We start from the raw sequence: 20,158 nt of genomic DNA, 5'->3' as shown, positions 1-20,158 counted from the left end.
GGAATGGGGAACGGTTCAGGGGAGCCAAGGCCCAGAGGTTTCGGAACCGGCCTGTGACCACCACACCCCTGCCCTGGAGACCTGAGCTAAGTCACATGCCCAGTCATCCACAGCAGCCAGTAACTGAAACAGATAGATCTGTTAGATAGATCAATAGAATCTGTTTTAGAAGTCAAATGTGGAGCCTCATTTTTAAACGTTACGTATATATCACGTGATACATATGTACGTGTGTAGATGCATTTATATTTTTTATTACAGAAGAGGAAACAGCCCCAGAGAGGGAGAACAGCTTCTTCAAGGTCACCAGCCAGGTGGAGCGAGGGCCAGGACCACAGCCCGAGCTTCTCGACTCCATGGGCGCCCTGGATAGTTCCTCCATGAAATGTCTCGGGGAAGAAACTTCAGTTTCCAGGAATGCCCACACTCAAAGTCCTCTCACCTTCCCAATATCTCAGCAGAGTCAAAAAGCAATGAAGAGCCCAAGTGCCTCCTCCCCACCCCACTGTGACCATCCGGAGGTCTGGGGTGGAGGTCCCAGGAGGCGGGGCTGTCTGGGACGCTGCCAGCCAGAGAGGTACACAAACACACAAACCTGTGTGGCTTGCTCCCCCATAAAAATTACATCCTTCTATAAATAACTGTGAATGCCTTCACGGGCATGCAATTAACCTGTGTGAAACACGGTTACTCCAGGGTTTTCCGTATTAATTTGAAGAGATAGGTTCAGTGCATCCTGATCTGAAAAGAGACAAAACAAAGTAAGGACGGTGGCCCCTCTCCGTCTTTACAGAGGGCTGCTTCTTCCTAACGGGTTACTGTGAATTTAATGACTCCATTCCAACTACTAATTAAACAGGCACTAAAAACACTTCAGCAAACAGCCCAGTGCCAGGGACAGAAGCCACAAAGGGACAAAAACCTCCGGAACAGGATATTTTCAGGTACTGAAACTGATCAGAAAGTATGGAGGGACAACCTCGAGCAGGCTAATTAGCGGGGATCCAACAGTGAAAGAGGACAGTGCTGGAAATCACGGCCAAGCGTCAGAGGCCCAAGAGCAGGCCTCCGAGGAGGGTCGGGAAGGGTGGTCCCAGAGACCCCAGGAACAGAGCCCACCCTGCCTCGCTCCCCTCCCTGGACACTGACATCAGTTTGGGGGCTGCTCGAGGACTCTAAGCCCTCATGGCATCAAGTTCTAAAATCCAAGAGGGCCTCTAAGCCAGATGAACCAATGTCAGAGATGAAGCAGGTTCTGGATGACCAGCCAGGGTCAAATCCCACCTCTGCCCCTCCGCCCCCTTCCAAGAGTCCTCTCTGCAGGTCCCCATTCCCACGCTCCCCATCTCCACCCCTGCAAGCTGCAGCAGGGCCGGACCTGCTGTGCCTGACTCCACCTTGGTTTGCACAGCGCCTACAAATGAGGTGCCCAAGAAAGGGCTTTTCCTAAAAGAGTGATTGAACGTGGGCTATGAGAACTCCACATCTCCGAGCCTCACTTTCTCATCTGGAAAGTGGAGAGAAGAGAACCTACCTCCGAAGGTCACTATGGGGATTAAATTCAAGAATGCACACAAAAGGCCCAGTGCAATCCCGCACACAGTAGGCCCTCCACACGTGGTCCCTTGAAGGAAGGGGGTGGCACTGTGGCTGAGGGCAAGCGTGGGAGGACGTGTTGCTACCAGAGCCAACAGAGGGTTAAGTGAAGCCCCGGGCGCACCTCTGCCAGGGAAATCATGTTTCTGTACCACGGAACTTGACCGAGTCTAGTCAGAAACACTCAGGCTGATCTTTGATAGCGCGACTCCCCGCGTGGCTGCAGGGGCTGCCGCACTAATTACAGGAAGCCACGAGAGCGGGGCAAGCACCCGGACGAAGCAGGCATCCCTCGCTCAGCAAGCAGAGATCACAGCGCAGCCCTACAGAGCTGGGATGGGAGCCCCAATCCCCCGGGGCGCTCGGGGGGCCTAGGGCAGGGAGTCGGCCGATTTGCCCGTGGAGCCAACGCCTTCCTGGACAATTTTAGTCTTTGCTTTGTGCATTCACTGCATTAGCCCAGTACCTACAAGGCCACCATACCCCACAGCAGGAGCTGCTGAAGGCCGCAGGCCACCCGACCGGCAGGAAGGCCTAGGAGGCTCTTGCCCCTGGAGCTAGGGCTCCACCAGGGACCATCCCTTGGGACAGCTTCAATTGAAGCAAAACCTGTCTCAGAAAGACAGTTTTCCCTTCACTACCCAAATCAAGAGAAAGCCTGCAACGTGCCTGGTGACAAAGCTGGGACAAACTGAATTGACCCCAGCTCGGCAACGCCCCCCCAACCCCTTTCCTGGCCCCTGCCCGGAAACCAGGCCTCAGGGCGCTCACCACCACCTGTGTCTGTGTCAGCATCCTGGCACCAGGCCCTGAGCAGGAGAGGCCTGTGCCCACAAATTCCAGGGACCCCAGGCCACAGCAGGAGTTTGGGTTGTGTTTGGGAAGAGAGGTGGGGGGCGCTGTGCTGAGGCTGCCCGTCTGCCCATCTGTACGATGGGCAGCCACACAGACCTGCAGAGAGGCACACAGCAGGGAGGTGCATGGCCCCACCCCACAGGCAAGGCTTCACCCCCTCCCACGGCCACAGCTCAAAGGCTCCTTCAGAGTGACTTTTTTGTCTCAAAGTTAATAGGCAACACATTCTGGCAAAGAGAAACTCAGCATTTTGGATGGCTCCGGCGATGTGCACAGACGACCAGGGAGTCTTCCCCCCAGTGCTGTCGTCAGGAAGGGGGGCAGTGACTGGGGTGGGGGGGGTGGCAGTGGCGAGAGCAGAAGAAAACCTCAGATGTTAAGTGTTATCCAATTAAGCTTTAGCTAAACAGCCCAAAGAGATGAAATTTGGAAGCTGGAGAAATGCATTCTGGGAGTGAGACACTCAGAACGGGCGGAGGCGTCGGAGGACCTCCTGACCGATGGGGACGGGGCACATTGATGTGCTTCACCACTCCCCCTGTGCCCCCGCAAAATGCCTTTAGGGGTGGGACTGCACATCCTCCCTGGGGCCCCACCTTGCCCGGCCCACCTGGGAGAGGCAGCCGCCAGCTCGGCCCAGGGCACACCCCGCCATCCCTGGGAGCCCACCCCCCCCACCGACCGCGGCCGTCTGTTACCTGACAACTGACACTGGCATCCAAAGGGAGCCTCCGTCTGACCCTCACCCTGAGTCCCGTCACCCGAGACTGGGCGCGCGCTGCAGCACGGCAGGGGGAAGCAGGGCGGCAGAGCGCCCAGGGTGCGCAGAGGTGGAGTGATCACGGATGAGTGAGGGTGGGAGGAGGCAGCTATGGGGGCCGTCGCTGGCAGCTGGGCAGGCCTGCACGGCCCTGGAGAAAAAACAATAAAAAAGACTGGTCAGTCGGGCCCTGGACCGTACAAGGGACCCGGGGTGTGGGGCAGGGGCCCGGGGCAGAGAGGGCTGCAGGCCACCCTTCCAGAGTGGGAGGCCCCGGGGTGCCAGGCCCTGCAGGGAAGGTGACCGGGCACAGGCAGGGGGCAAGAGGCCAGGGAAGTGGGTGGGGGGTCTCATGGGGTCCTCCTTCCACAGCTGCCAGGATGGGCTGTCTTGGGACCAGACTCCCATCCCTGGGGGGGCGGGGCCAAAAGAGGTTGTCAGGACCCTTGAACCCAGGAAGCCCCCCACCCGCCAACCTGGAGGCTTCTGGAGTGTTCCGGAGCTGGCTCCCTTTGGGGATTCATTCCCAAAAACCTGGGCCACCCCCCTCTGGAGGAGCTGGGAGGCTCCAAGCCACCACTGTCTGCTCTATCAGGTGGGCTGTTGGTACAGGCCTTGGACACCTCAATCTACCTCTGAGCACCTGGGCACCGGTTAACCTGCGGGCCTGGCGGACGGCCAGCTGGTGTCTCTCTCCAGCCCACAGTCCTCCTCAGCAACCTGAGCATCAAGCACACAGCACACAAGCCCCAAGGCCTTTCGGAAGGCTTTAAACGCCCCCCCAAACCACCCCAAGAAAACCCTGGCACTGCCCAGCACCCCTCTTCACGCCTCGGGCCAGCTGGGGGCACCTCCCCCAACTGACAGCCAGGATGCAGGGCCAGGAGCTCTCTTGCCTCCGCCCAGACCCATGGCCCGCCTCGACTCCCCGGCAAGGCCTGCGTTTGATTTGGCCGTTTATCTTAAATGGCTAAGAGACCACCAGGGCAAAAATCTGTGTGAAGCCCTTGCCAAAACCACAAGTGAAGAAGCCCAAATTCCCTGGGTAAATAATTGAGCGGGGAAGCATCAGAGAGACAAAAAGAAAACACCAACAAGACGAGGGCAGCTGGGCCCCCGGCCGGCTCTGCCAAGGAGGCCACCCGACGCCGCTCACCACCCCACACGGGCCTGCAGGGCGGGGGTCTGCCCACTTCGGGGCCCCACAAGGGATTCCCCCACCCAGGAGAGCCACGAGGCCCCACAAGCCCACTTCCGGCCAGGATCCTGTCAGTCCCCCTCCTGAATCTCCCAACATACCCAGGGGACAGGGCCTGGGAGACCCACTGCACAGACCAGCAAACTGATGACGTGACCGCAGCCCCACCAAACCCAGGCCGTTGGCTCCAGAACCAGGGCTCTTTCGCTACAGCACCTGCCTCTACAAACCGGGTGTTATCCAGGGCCTTTCAGAACACCTGCAAATGCCCTGCCAAGAAGCCAAAGTCCCTGAAGACCTTGCACGAGGCAAGGCTTGGGGCCCAGGGCGTGGCTGAGCCCATGACAGCCCCAGAAGGGAGGCATGGCCAGTGACCCCACACAGTTCCAGCCACAGACTCAGTGCTGGACCCATGTAAAGTCGACACCCAAGGCGAGTGTCTCTGTCTCCTCCTGGAAGCCTGCCCTGGCCAGTCCTCGCCTAAGCCCCTGCCCCAGCACCGGACACTGCACATTCAGTCCTGTCTACATCCACCTGCCTTCACACCGTGGAAGGCTCCTGACACGGCTTTGTGCTGAGCACCTACCACCAATACCTCACTCAGCTGAGAAAACCATCTGCCATCCCATAGGGGATACCGAGGCTCACAGAGACCTGGGACTTGAACAGAGTTGTGTCTCCAAAGCCTGGATATGCCATGCTTCCCCCTCGGGCTGCAGCTAGTGTGGAGTGACCAGGGCGCCCAGGGATGCTGAGAAGAAGGGCCATATGGCGTGGAGGGAAGCCGGAGGGTCCTTGGGCTCAGTCGGGCCATGGGAGACTGAAAAAGAGCAAATCCAGGCCCCCAGGTTCTGGGTGAAACCGTGACACAGCCACCACCATTTACCATGGCTGAGAAAGAGTGACAGGAGTGCTCAGGACTGCCCAAGCAGAAAGGGAGCAGAACCTAGGTCTCCAAGGCTGGGAGGAAGGATCTAAGGGCAGGTCCAGCCACACATCTCTCCTTCTGGAAAGGTCAGGCTTAGGCCAGAGTCTTTAAAGGCAAAGTCATCCCCCAACTCAGGTAGGGTTGGGGGGCCAAGCTGCCCTCTGGAGGGGCTTCCCTATGCCCCACTAAGAATTCCAACCTCACCGAAGACCACCTGTTCCAGGGGCTGGCTCAATGGAGGCAGGGGAGGGGACAAAAAGAATGAGAGGCTTCTAATCCTAAGCTGCCCACAGAGGACACTCCAGCTGCTCTCAGAAGGCCTCTGCCCTGGGGAATCCCTCCCCCACCCCCAGCAGCTTAACCCACAGGTGAACTCCAGAAACTCCAGAACTTCTCTCCTGAAGCTAGAGCAAAAGCAGAAGGCAATGCTAGAAGCCACCCACTGTGTGACTACGGTAAATGTCCAGAGTCGGCAAAACCACAGAGACAGAAGGTAGACAAGTGGTTGCAGGGGCCGGGGGCAGGGAAGTGAAGGCTAATAGGGACGCGGTTTCTTCCTGGGGTGGAGAGAATGTTCTGGAATTAGACAGCAGTGGTGATGGTTGCACAACATTGTGAAGACACTCAAAACCACTAACTGTACACCTTAAAGTGGTTGAAAGGGCAAAGTCCAAGGTGAGGACTGTCTGGCCTCAGCACCCATCCCAGGCCACCTCCCAGCCCTTGCCCATCCTCAAGGAAGGGGCGCCTGCATTCAAGTGCAGGCAGGAAATCCAGAACATGCTCGACAGAGCCCTTGAGGCCCAGTGACAACAGACTGACACACACAGAGGAAGCCTGAGCTCAGATGCAGGCCTGGAGCTGAGGCCTAGGCCCAATCCCCTCTGCCATTTCCTGGCCACGTGACTCAGGGTGAGTCACTTTCTCAGAGCCCCGCCCTTAAAGGAAGGTCAGGACAAGCCTGGCCAGAGGCTGGCTTCCAGTGAACACTCACGGAATGGCCACTATCATCCATTTATTTTCCACTCTGGAACTGTTCGGGGGCTCCCTCCCCACAGCCTGGCAAGGAACGTCTGTCGGGTGTTCTCGACTCTAGAAGGCACCCAACAAAGCCCTGCAAGACACTCTTAAAAATTACTTCTTTTGAGGTCTAAGTGGGTTCCCCTCTGGAATTGGAACAGCACCTGAGGTATGTGGAAGAGGGACACCAAGACGCCATTTCAGCTTTATGCAGGATCCAGGTGGCTTAAAAATAAAACCCTGGCTGGCTCAAATCCTGATCATGGAAGTTGGCTTTCATGAGGGAAAAGAAACAATGAACACATATATCATTTAAGGCCAGCAGCCTTGTCCAGGAGTAGGTGTTATGAACCCCCCATGAATGAGAAAACTGAGGCTCACAGGGGTTAGAATGTTGCTCTATGCCTCCTGCACAAAGAGGTACAAAAAAGTCCAAAAATAAGATCCCTAAAATGTTTCTTAAGCTCCAAATCAGGGTACAAGGCAGTTTTTACTGCATGCATTCTGAGGGTGTCTGTAACCTGTCTCCCTTCTAGAGGGGCCCTGCAGATGTTCCTGCTTCATCCTCACACATGCGCACTACCCCGAGAGCACGCCCACACCCACCGGCGGCGTGTAGACACACAAAAACGCGCCTGGAAAAGCCCCAGCCTGGTGGTGAGGGGAAGGTGCACCATTCCCAATGCTGGATCCGCGGGCGCCCCTCCCACATGGGAGGGTTACGGATTCCTAGCTGGCGAGAGGAGCTCTGGAATACACTGTACTGGAGATGTAGATTTTTCTCCCTACTGGTGCTTTTCAATTGATACATTTTTTAAGCCAAGAACTCCTACTGATAGTGCAAAAATGAGTCATAGATCAAGGAGGGAGACAGACAGGGAGCGAGCGCTTGTGAGTGAGGGCCACTGGCAAGAAAACCTGACAATCCCCGCGCCCCCTCCCCCCATGCCAAGACATTAATTCTCACAAGTCGGAGAAAATTACTATGCATGAATGCAAAAAGCATGATCAGGAGTAATTAACATGGCTTCATATGCAAATTTTATTAATGCAGAAGTACAAAGTCATTATGCAAATGAAACTTACGTCAACTCTCTTGACAAATATTCATCTCTCAGGCTCAAGTTTCTCCCTATTTATTTATTTATTTAATTCTTCTCTCCCCCACCTTTTCCCGCCCCCCCGTTCTTTTTTTTTTTTTTTACGAGGTAGGGGGGTAGTGCTGGTGACTGGTGACCACTTCAGCAGCAGCAAGCCACGAGGACTGTTTGACAAGTTTGCAAAGTTGTTTTCAACCAGAGAAATGTATTCTTGCATTGTTGATTTTTTTTTTTTTTTTTTGGTTGTTGGCAGGTACAAGACAGCTCATAGGAGAAGAGGAAAAAATAAAAAAATAAATTAATTAATTTAAAAAAAAAAGCTCTGGGCAGGAGGCAGCCAATCAAAACGCCAGAGCCTGTAATGAGGGCGATTGATGGCTGTTTGGCTTTTACTGCAGGGTAATGAACTAGAATCCAGTCTGAGGAGGGGGGGAAAATATGAATATTCATGAGACTGTGCTCCTGCCTTTGATGATTAAAGAAATTTTTAATATTCAAATAAGCGCTTGCCAAGTGATTAACAAAGAACATGCACGCAGAAATATGGAAATGGGAGCCGGGAAAGATTTGAGAGGCGAACAGACTGCTGGAAAGGCAGCCCCAAATTTCATAAACAAGATCGGCAGATAACCCAATTCGCACACAGGCAAATAAAAACATTTCTTTCGGATCGCTTAAATATTTTGCCAGCTACTTTGTCTTAAGGATGATAAAAATGCTATGTATTAAGGGGGAAGGGGGGAGAGACAGAGAGAGAGGAACCGCATGAAGTCAGATGCACTGCTTGGTGCTTAAGAATCTATCCCAATTCTAGCCCCCCTCCCCCAACCCCGACGGGAAATCAGGACTCTTTTTCCGGTTTGCTAGAGAGAGAGGATGGAGGGAAGCCAGCTCAGACTTGAAAACTCCATGCTGGAGGTTCAGGCCTGCCTGCTTTGGGGCACCCGCCGCGTGGCAGTGATATGGGCCTGGGCTGCCACATCACGGTTCATAGTTATGTGTTGCTTCTAGGCTGGCCCAAAGGCCCAAAGACGGTGGAGCGTGCTATCTCTGCGGGGCAGGAGGTGATGAGCCTCTTCTGGACTTAGGCCCTGGTCAAAACACAGAAAGAAGGTGGCCACAGGGAATAAAGGGGGCACACACATCTTGAGAAGTTGAAGGGCCTCACACTTCTGCATGGGGCCTGGCCTGGGCATCTTCAGGGCCACCGAGGAGAGGGCACCAACCAATCCCGCAGGCTTCATTAGCTGTGCGCTAGGGCCGCACACTCATATTTTAACAGCTCCACCATGGGTTCACATTGAAGCACATAATAACAGTATTAGCTGGTAAAATGATCCTGCAGTTAAAATACATCTAATTAGCAGCCGATGACATCCATTTTGGCAATTTCCTATTTGAAAGAAGTAGAGTGCCACCTTAAATGAGACAGGCAGTGGGTACTCACCCAACAAGACCTAGCCTTCCCACCATTTGTCTCTCTCTCTCTCCCCTTTTCGGGGGAGGAGGGTGGCTGAGACAGGAGGAATAGGGAAGGATTCTAAGCAGCCTTCTTTGTTACTCAATTTCAGAACTGCACGGGTCTGGTGGAGGGGGCCCTTAGAAAATAAATTCCCTCGCTCCACAGGTATTATTTCATCTTCTTCGTTTTTAATCACTGAAGTCTGGTAACCAGCAAAGGCCAGAACTTATTTTTCATTTCATTATAAAATACATCATCATCAACAACAACAACAACAACAACAAAGCAGAAAGGGAATCCAAGCATATACGTGAACACCGTTAAGTCATCGTGAAAACCTGCAAGGTCAGGACAGGTCCCCAAGACAGGCCAAGAGAGCTGGTGGGTGTGCAGCATGGCTCAGTTCAGTGCGCCAGAGCATTTGGGGCATCTAGAAATTCTCTGCAGGGAGCTGGGACTGCCAAGTCCCACCTCCCACTTCTGGATTCTCCTTCTAAGTCAGGCAAGTCTGAGCGCCCTTCACGGTCTCAGGTCCTTGCTGCAACGGGTTTGAGTTTGGGGGTGAACATGGTGGTGTCTTTTAAAAGAGGAGCAACAAAAAGGGCAAATGAGGTCTCACCAGGGTTTGCACAGCTGTGTTTAAAGACATCCTTCAGGGCCATCACACAGGGGTCATAAAAACAAAGCTCCAGCCAGAGCCCGGCCTTTACTCAGGCTTCCTGCTGACAACAGTAGCCCTTTCACAGGCCGGAGGGTGCAGATTCCCTCTGATGCAGGTAAGAAGGCCTGCCTGGCTTCCCTTATCACTGCCCGGGCATGGCTGGACCTAGAGAGGGCTACTGCAGGGTGCCAGGCAGCAGGGAGAGGGGTGGGCTTGCCAGGGGCTCCAAGAACATCTGTGGGCTTGAGGCCGGTCCAACTGCCACTTCCCCAGTGACCATCCAGAGACCCCCCCACACACACACCATCACAACCCTTTGGGGCCACCGGGGCACCAAGAAGGCTTGGCCACATAAAGAAGGCAAGAAGCACATCCCTTCCAGCACCCTGAGACAGGCCACCTTCTGCCTGGCGCCTCCCCCTTCGCACACTCCTGAGATCTGTCACAGTGAATCACCACTCCAACTATTTTTGCTCCCCAGCATGTTACACATTTAATGTATCCCCAAAAGGGGAGAGGCAAGGCAAAGGAACAATCGTGCCTGTGCACCCCCCCCGCCACAATGCTACCCAAACCAGTTTCTCTCCTTCCACCAAGGCTTAGAAAGGGAGCATCCTCCCCGGCCACTGCATCTTGTAGTTACAAACAGGCACACAGGCCCATTCCATCACCAGGTCCAAAAGCACCTGTTTCAATGGCTGCCAACCACAATCTCCTCAAAATTCGAGCAGCTGAAGTACTCTGGGGCAGCACCCGGAGCCAAGGAGTGGCGAGGTTACATCACAAACTCCAAAACCTTCTACGGCCCTTCCAAAAGGCCCAGTGAGGAAGCTCAGGAAATGTCAGGTGCTACTGAGGAGGAAGGATGTGTCTGAATCATATTCTGCAAACTCTTCAGGGTAAGCTGACCAGGTGCTCGGGGCTAACCAGTCCACCCCCTAAGCGGGCATCTGCAGGGGAAAACGTGCAGCTTCAACTCTTTTGCTCATCATTCAGGGAAATCCCTGGAGCCCTCTCAGCTGCTGGAATGCAAATAAACCACAATCACTTGTCCTCTGGCCGGGATGTTGAGGCCTATGCACCACAGCTTTGGGACGCACACAGGAACACAGAGATGAGTCCTCTGGGGGTGACCTCAGCAGTCAGGGTCCACCATATTGAGGCCCACCCTCCTGGAATGGGCAGGCCTGGGGACAACAGAAGGTGAAACCATGTGTTTCACCAGTTAGAAAAATGTGCACGTGCACATCTATTATACAGAGATTATACATATATGCGTACACACACATACATGCAAATATCAGCAATGTGGACACGTTCAAATGTCTGCATGCATACCCCGGAATCTACAGAGGCCAAGGACAAACAGGAGTTGACAGATTCTCTGAATTCTCACCAGTAAAAACACCTGGCCAATACCTAGCAGAAAAATTTCCCCTTTTCCCCTGACTCAAGCTTTCTGATCAGAAGCTGGGTAGCCGCTGCAATCTTCTGCAGTTTCTGTCCTAGAACACAATTTATCCAAGATCCTTCAATCATTTTCTATCGTGTTGCATCAGGAACCACTAACAATATAGTGCACATAACTTCAGGAAGAACCGCGGGCAGAAAGCGCAGTCTATAAACTGAAGTAAAAAGCTGAAGTTCATGGGGACTTAGGGTCAGGACTCTGCGCCCCTTTCCCAGAAGGCACTTCGTGGCCAGACTCCCATGACCACCTTGGCCAGGCATCCGTCAGGCACGTCCCCATGGACATTCCCCATGGAGTGCATTAGTTTAGAGCTGGTGGGGGACGGGGATGGACCACAATGAGGACAGAAGCTACACGTCATGTGAGGGAAATACAACACAAGGTGACTCTTCAGATTTGGTGCCTACAGTAAGTTTTAAACTAAAGATACTTTATCCCCCCCATCAGCATCCACTGTGCCTGACATCTGAGGAATGACCTGGAAACACTGAATCCTGACACTTGTTAAAAATCTCGTCCTCTATAGAACATGTTTAAAAACTGGTGAGTTCAGAAGGTTGTTGTGGTTTGCAAGCCCCACAAACTCCAACACTGGCTTTGGCTCAGCCCCCACGCGCAGGGAGCACAACGTAGTAAATACAAGGGGGAGGTCTGAACTCTGAGGATCCCAGAGAATTGAGAATGAAAAAAATGCAGCACAGCCAATAAAAAGAAAACAGAGTGCCCAGGAAGGAGGTTATTGCCAGGACTCAAGCCAGAGGCAGCCGGCAAAAGGGACAGCAGTCCCAGGTGTAGATGGGGTTGTGGCTATGAGGGATGTGGGCATCATCAACCTCTATCAAGATGGGACCATAAAATCCCTACCTGCCCAGTAGGGGAACGTGCAACCACAAAGGCCAGCAGGGTGGGTTTCTTGGTTTTTATATGGAAAGAAATTTAACTTGGTCAGTAGGTGGAAGGAAGGAAGGAAGGAAAGAAGGAAGGAAGAGAAAGGAAGGAAGGAAGAAAAAAAAGAAAGAAAAAGGAATAAAGAAAGAGAGAGAAAGAAAAGGATCAAATTGAGAAAAGGGGTCACTGCTATAGTTCAAATGCATTTTGGGGTTTTAGTTGCATTGCTAGAGTTACATGCAACGGAATTGCTACTATCGTAATAAAAATATCCGGCTCTCCCCTGGCTTTTGTTGTTGACTGAGTCTTTTTTCTCTCCTTTTTCATTGTTTTTACCTTCTAGTAATGGACATATAGAACACTGAGGTTCGTTGCCTCACATCACATAAGAACAAAATCTTTCTGTGGCCTCTTTATGTTTCCAAGCCAAGTCTGAAATGTCACTGACTAAAACACTGAGCAGGCCTGTAATTACTTTCAACAAAGTAGCTCCTTTAAGGAGTTTTCTGCACGTAGATGGCATGTAATATACATACTGCGAGCCTCCCTTTCAGCATGGGTAGCCTTTGACGGCTACCATCACAAATTTTCTTCTAAGGAAGCAGTTCTGACAGTCACCTTCTTCCTTAGTTTTTGACGTGAAATCCATTTTCATCTCCTAACACACCGACAGTGAGGTACAGTGTGTGCACAACAAAATTTATAAAAATTAACACTTGGCGGGATTAATTGAATAAAGATTGTTAGCACATTAACACGGGGAACGCTGCTCCTTCGGATTCAATCTAGCCACGCTCCCGGTGCTGCTGCCACCGAAACAGGGCTTTCCATCAGCTGAGGTTTACACGGCTATTTAATGTAATTAAAGAAACCAGTAGCACAGTCCTCCATGGAAATATCATTTCTATTGCAGGGTATTCCCATTAGAAATTGGGGGAAATCGGAACACACGGACTTTGATTTTGTTGTAATTTTTTTTCCCTTGGCTGTCTTTGAAACAGAGCCGAGGTGCTGGGGCCTCAGACAGAACCCACTGCAGAAACCCCACAAAGATTGCCCGATAAGACAAGCCCAGGCTCCTCGCAGGAGCGCTCGGCGTTTGTCATTTTTTTTTTTGTTTTTGTTTTTGAAACTGTTAAAAAAAAATACATATTTTTTTAAGCTGCTGTCTATATTCGGCTGTAATCCTCTGCCCAGCAAACAGCAACACATCATGACAATGACTTTTCAGATACCACCCCCAAACAACGCTGTGGATAAAGACACGGAGGAAGGGAGGTGTCTCCCTAGCTGCTCTTCTATATAAACAATGATAGCGGGGCTAGGATCCCAACAAGCCCCAAACCCGGATCGGGACTAGAATCTAACTATAACCTCAGAGGAAGAGCACAGAGAAGGCTCTGCTCAGAAGGCCCCGAAATGAAACACACAGACCCAACCGGGAAAAAAAGAGAAGCAAAATCTTTACACCAATCATCCAAAATGGCAGAGAAAATTAAGTCTTGGGGCTGAAGGGAAAGGAGACTGACTCAGCTAGCTCTCCCGACCCGTGGCAGCCTCTCCTCATCTGAAGGCTGCCTCCTGCCCTTGAAGCCAAGTGCAAACAAAAGTGAGACCCATCTCTAAACCTGCTCAATGCGTGTCCCTGTGCCATGGGGATGACTGTGTAGGGTTTGTTTTTTTTTTTTTCCTTCCCTAAGTGCATTTTAATACTCTTCTTCTACATCCTAATTTCTTTGGGGGGAAGGGAAAAAAAAAAAACATCAGTGTCACTAAAAAAACGTCACTCTGTTTTGCAAAATCCAGCAGCTTCCTTGGCAGCAAGAGAGGCTGGCTGGCATTATCCCCTCATTTGACAAAACTACTATTTCTGGGCATGTGCTCAAAAACAGGTAGGAAGCAAATGCTGAGAAATAAGGAAGTAAAAACAGGCAACAGATTTTTCACTACCAAGAACGCCAAGCGTAAACACGATTTATTTAGCTGTGTTTAACGTGTCTGTCCTCCACGCAACTAGGAGCCCACTTGGGTTGAAGGAAGGGTGGGGAGGAGGGGACAGGAAGAGGGAGCAGGGGAACAACGGGGACAGAGAGAAGAAGAAGGCGGCTCTGTACAAGGACTTCCTGAACGGTTCCGTTTGGTTTTAGGAGAACAAGAATCTTCTGCCCCAAAATACACGCATGTGTCAAAAGAAGGCAACACTAATCTGCCGGTTAATTAACGAGCCGCCACTAACAAAGATAGAAGACCCAGCTCACGCAAACAGTATTTACATGGGCGTCGCGCGATCTCCTTGCCCACTTCCCTTGACTTTTTGCAAGCCCTGGGGGCTGGGGGCTGGGACAGGCACCAAGGCCCCTCAGGTTGGGGGGTTCCGAGCTTCCACGTCCAGACACGGGGGAGAGGGGAAAGTATCAGTGCCCTCCCTGCCCATCCTCACATGGCCACGTGGAACTGACTGAGATCTGTATTCAATTAAGGAGCACCAGACAGCTTCTGGCTCCTTGCCTACACCAACGCAGGCTATGGGGATCTGCTGTGCCCCCCACCCCACCCGGGCTCTAATGCCAGGGAACAAGGGCTCTATCAAGTCCCCCGTGGAGAAGGCAGAGTGCCACACTCCCCCACCCCCAAACTCAAGCCTGAGGTTTTGGCCCTGCCAGGGTGAACCAAACAAATACATAAAGCAAGCATCTGTATTTTCTAACTAGCAAAACTAAATCGGAGGTTTCGGGCCCTGCCAGGGGTTATTCCTTTTAAAAATCTAATTCAGGTTCACTCAGCATTGGCTGGAAAAAAGGAACCAAGCCTCATCAAAAGAAAAACAACACAAAAGTAAGATGGAGTCCCAAAAGGACAGTTGAGGCCTCCCATTTCCCCAGCAAAGGTGCCATTTCGGAGCCACCAGCTGCACACTCTGGGGGCATAAATGCCCATTTTTGTTAGCTTTAAGAGGTGGCGGCCAAAAGAAGGGAGAATTTCCTCACCAGCCTGCACAGAGTTCCTTCCTCATCTGCATCTAACAAGACTGTGCACTTAAAGGCAGCCTGCTGTATGCATTCCTCCATACCCCCCCAAGCCTACACCTCCTCTGCCCAACTCCTGTCCAGGGGGGCCAGCCACCAAATGTCAGTAAAGATACCTTTTCTGGTATGTTCGGGTCAAGAGTAACAGCAAACCCACTCCGTATTAAGATTCTGAATCACGTGACAGTCCCCACACTAACAAAGAGCTGGGATGGGGTGGAGTGTCAGTCCCCCAAAATGAACGGGAACGGGAGAGATGTATTTCCTACTGGTATTAGGTTACTAGATTGAAAATTCAAGTCCTCCTCCCTGGACCCCCCCACTAAATCCCCTGATTCTTCCCCCTTGCATTGAAAATGACCTGCTACACAAGTAGTTATTTGATTCCTCTCCCTTTTGCAAATTAGTCACCCTGCCCCCGTAGACTGAACAATATGAGTCTATGCTTTGATGTCTTTGAAATAAGCAATTACTTCACTCCTGCAGAATGGTTTGTTTTCATATTTGGACGGTGGCAGGAGTGTAAACAATTGGATATCCCCATTTTATAGATGAAGAAACTGAGACATGCCCGGGGCTGTTTAGGAACAAACACATCTGAGACCGTGTGAACACCTTGATTGTGGCGCTTCAGCAACGGAGGCGGCCCCAAAGGCTCCAGCGGCAACAAAATATTGATGGGAAGGCTAACCAGGGCTCTCAGGTGCTGGTCTGGGAGGCTAAACTTCTAGAAAAATCCTACAAGGAAATCTAGATTTCTCAAAGTAATAAAACTGAAGGTGTTTAACTGCATCTCCAAAGGAGGCCTCCCCAGGATCCCTCTGGATAACAATTCCATTGGTATTTCAACATGATCCAGCTGACAAAATCCCCCATTCCCAAGCAAATCTCCCACACGTGGCTCCTGAACAAAGCAAGGCAGGTCACCTGCACCTTGCAGGCGAGTGGCTCAGAACACCACAACGCACGGCAAAGCAGCCCACCCTGCCATTAGGACACAAAATGATGTGTGTGTCCTCCCAAGGCACGAGAGCACCCAGGGGGGTCTCCTCTTCGAGGAGGATTCTGGACAAACAACTCTGCCCTAGGCTCTGCCCCAAGCCTTAATAAAACTAGAGGGAGAAATCCCCCATAATTTTTATTACTGTTGAGTCGTCAAAATAAAGAAAGCAAAATAAAGAAATAAAGAAAGAAAGAAAGTTGGCTTCCTCCTTTTCCATGTCATAGACATTAAGTCATCCAACCACAGTTACCTGTCTTTTAAGCCAAACATGAACAATTCCCCCCATAAGTACCCTGATTCCAAAAATCCTAAAATTTATGACATCCCTCTTCAGGAACTGCAGAGACCTAGGATAGGGGCCCCTCAAACACACACACATAATTAGTGTTTCATCCACCGTTCTTTCTGTAAAGGAATCCGGTAACATAAATATTAATCAAACACGAGAATCTGCCTTTCCAGTCTTGGACCATTATGAGTGCCGGATTGTGATCTTTACCCGTATTTACAGATATTCAAAGGCAGATTCTATCTTGTTAGAACTGTTATAAATGGACGTCTGAGAAATCAACGAGCAAGTTCAGGCAGATATGAAAACCTTCCTGTCCAGGACTGCCAGCAGCTGAGTTCCCAAGTGTTGAATTTGTTACCTTTTCCATAGGCCTTTCAAAAAATAATAATAAATTGACAAATGCCTTCAGATTCCTCCAGAAGAAAAGCTAGCTGCTCAAACTTCGGGTTAGCTAAATCTGAGATTTTCTTTAGATCAACTCTTACTCTAAATGCCATGAAGGCATTGTTTACAAAATACTTTAGCCTTTGATAGCACAGAAAGTGCAATACTCTGTTATGATTTGGGTCAACCCAAATCATACATAAATATGTATATATTTTTTTTAAATTACCTTGACTCTTGTTACAGCAAATATATTCTGTGTGGTTCAGACCTATTTCTGAATAATGGAAAATAGAGACGTGGCTCCAATTCTAGCCTAGAAAAGCTGTCACAGTGAAGGTAAACTTTTAATCTTCTACAGGCAAACAGCATACATTTTTATTTCTGGAGTAACAGCTTTGGGAAAATGTTTGAACATTTTCTTAAGAGCTTTGTGGTAAATACATTGGGCGTCCAACCACTGCTTTTCTGAGTCTTTAAGGGTCTGCTGGAGTGCTTTAAACAACTGGAGGCCAATTTTTAAGAAGCAAAAATAAAGAGAGGCTCCTAGCAAGGTGACCATTTGCATACAAATTCTCTTTGGGGGGGGTATTGTAAGAGAAGTCGGGCTGGAAGAAGGACTGACATTAATTCCCTGTAATTCCACGAGGCTTTGTGTCCCACTCTAGTAGAGGTTTCCATTCCCACACAATTGGGAAAACACTTTTGTTCTTGAGTGTTTTAAAATCCCAGCCCCCAGGAATTCCCTCTAGAAAAGCAGGCTCCCTCTCCTCCCCCACCCGCCACCCCGGGAGGAAAAAAAAAAAAAAAAAACCTACAAAGAAAACCACTTTGGGACGGGACTGTTTGCCCAGGATGGACACAAAATGCACAAAGAACTCTTTGAGGCTCCCTCCAAACGGGCCTCACCTGGATCCGGGGAACTGCCGGGCTCAGTCGGGCCAAGGTGGGCTGATGCCGGGCTCGGTCGGGCGCGACCCTTTCAGAGCGTTCGCGGCGGGGCGAAGAGGGGATCCCAGGGCGCCCCCAGGACCCAAGACAAACGCCCGGGAAGGAACGCCAACCAGGCGAGGAGCCCCGCCCCTCGCGCGCTGATTTTGAGGATGGGGCCACTGGCAGGAGTTTTCAGGGGTCCTGAAATGCAATTCCCCACGCCCGGGAAGGTCACTCGTGCGGTCGCGCGCCTGGGGGTCGGGGAGGAGAGGGCGGGTGGAGGAGGGGCGGACCTGAGCGCACAAAGGGACCCCAGGCCGGCGGGCTCCCCGCCCTTGACCTTGGGTCTCCGCCTCCATCCATCTCCGCCCGCTGCCAGGGAAGGGGGCTGGCCCGGGGCCAAGGGCGAGCTCGCCGGGCTGCGGTGGGGCTGGGGGCCGACAGGGGGCCGCCGAGGGCGGGGAAAAGGGGCTCGGCGCGGGGGGGAAGATTCGAGGGCTGCAGGATGCTCGGAGGAAACCTGCATTCCAACTCCCCCGGCTCCTTCGGGAGCCGGGTCCCGGGGAGGCTCCGTTTCACTGCACGCCTCCCGCCCTCCAAAGCAAAAGTTGCAGGAATGCACAGAGGAAGCCCCCTCCCCTGGGCTAACCCTACGACTCGCCTGCTCCCCGCCCCCCTCGGACCCGGGCCGAGAGGGGGAGGGGAGCTGTCACGGGAGGAAAAAAGAAGCGCGCCTCTTCGGCGAGGCCAGACGCGGGCAGGGTCAGCTGCGCCTCCGCCCGCCCCTCACCGCCCCGCCCGAGCAGCTGGCCCATTAAGTCCCCGAATTATGCATGGGCCTGGAGCCCCCTCGGCCCTCCCGCCCCAGGAAGACACAATCAACGTGCGCGGCGGGCCTGGGCCGGGAGAGCCGGAGAGACGAGGCGGATGGTCGCCTAGCCGCGCGCCCCGGGGCGCAGGCTGGAGAGGCCGCGGGCGAGTCGGCGAGGCCGGCTGCCTGGAGGGGACCAGGCGCGCCCAAAGGCCGGGGAACAGCGCCTGGGAACCTTCGGCGGGACCGTAGCCGGCGGGGTGGAGGGTGGGCACCGACCGCAGAGGAGGCCCCCGGTGCAATCACGGAGTTGCCTGAGTGTCCGCCTGTTTCCGTGCGGGGTCCGGGAGGTGCGGGCCGCCTTGCGCCCCCACCTGAGCTCTGCACCACACGCCCTGGAAAAGGCCACTGTGCGCCTGGGCTTGGTAGTGAGGGGAGACTTATGGACCCCAACCTTGAAGCCCCCGGGGGCGGAGCCTGAAGTCCCCGGCGGGCGTGGCAGGAGGAGTTCTGCCCCTGCCCCCTCCCACGTGGGAGGAGATGATGTGCTGGGGGTGGCACCGTCGCGGGGGAGGGGAGGAGGCCGGGAAGGGGGAGGGTCGCTGGAGATCCCGGAAGGGGGCAAGATGAGTCTTGCAAGTTGCAACCGTCGGGGCACACGGGAGATTGCATTAGTGGTGAGGCAGGTGGCGCCTGGTTTCATGCGAGCGGGAGAAGAAGTACAGTCTCAGAGTTGGGAGGATTTTGATGTCCGTCTCCCCACCCCTCCCCCATAGTCTTAGAATGCGTCTGAGACCCGAGACCCTCGGCGCTTGGCAGGCCCCCGGTCTCGCATCCCCACAAAACGCCATTTTCAGTGTCCGGGATTCTGTGCTGCCGCCGGCAAGGCCCCGACCCCAGAGTGTGGAACTTGTTTGCTGTCTTGGGCCCCGTTTGTTTCTGGAAATGAGTTCTCTCTCTTTTCCTTCCCCTCCAAAGCAAAGGCCAGGTCAGGAAAATTACATACTACTTTTTCCCAGCGAATAAAGGCGCCTCCTTTGGAGGGAAAGTTTTACAAGCCAATGATGTCAATGATGCAAGGAGAAGACCACACTGTTTAGGTTTCTTAATTGGCTGGCTTTGAACTCTTGGTGGGAGGGGGAAAGAATCCACTCTGGCTCCTTTGGAGAACTTAGTTTTGTGGGGTCTACCAACCTCAAACCTTTTACCAGTTGCTGGGGTGGGAAGGGGTCATCAAAGGTTTGTCCTGTTTCTCCTTAAGGGAAACAAAGAACCCTAGATGGTTGCTAGACACAGAGCCCGAGACAGGCATTCCGTGGCCCCCAGCCTCAAGGGAGGACCCCCAGAACTCAGCTGGGGGACTACACTCCCCAGATGCCATGCTCTGCCCGGAAAAGTCTCTAAAACAAAGTCAGTGCTTTCTCCATTACTTTCAAGGATTCCTTTGGTACCTGAAGTCAGGAAAGAAGAATTGTGCACCCTGGACACTGCCACGTTGGACAGATGTCCTCACTGGAACTTGGTCACAGTGTAGGCACTGGGGCTGTCAGGTGGCAAGGCTCTGTTCGTGGGGATTCATCTTGGGTGGGCGCTGACCCACGCACCTGTGCACCTTTGAGTCTGGATTTATCTGCTTGCATCTAAGGCTGTGTCCACACTTGCAGCCTTAAGGCAAGGGAAGCTGTGCGGGTACTCAGCCCCCTGGAGTCAACAGCCCTGATCAAATATTGCCTTGGCCTGGAGAACTAGCTGGCTGTCCTGGGCTGGGCG

At 52.7% G+C, this 20,158-nt stretch overlaps 1 protein-coding gene across 5 annotated transcripts in view; it reads right to left on the bottom strand.

Moving 5' to 3' along the window:
- Window positions 1-20,158, bottom strand: part of BCL11B (BCL11 transcription factor B) — a 92,165-nt gene that overhangs the window by 48,066 nt on the left and 23,941 nt on the right. For 2 of the 5 annotated variants that reach the window (XM_081829964.1, XM_081829965.1), the window contains exon 3: window positions 3,150-3,362. The exons of 2 other annotated variants lie outside the window; for them this stretch is intronic. In XM_081829964.1, the coding sequence (XP_081686090.1) occupies window positions 3,150-3,362 (213 nt within the window). Of the gene's footprint in view, window positions 1-3,149; window positions 3,363-18,667; window positions 19,485-20,158 lie in introns of those variants that run through there. One more of the 5 variants, XM_081829966.1, reaches the window with a different exon arrangement.

Source organism: Leptonychotes weddellii, chromosome 9, assembly GCF_054177405.1.
Source record: "Leptonychotes weddellii isolate Sample4059 chromosome 9, ASM5417740v2, whole genome shotgun sequence".
Classification (NCBI taxonomy): Eukaryota; Metazoa; Chordata; class Mammalia; order Carnivora; family Phocidae; genus Leptonychotes; species Leptonychotes weddellii.
This window is presented reverse-complemented; position numbering and strand designations above follow the sequence as displayed.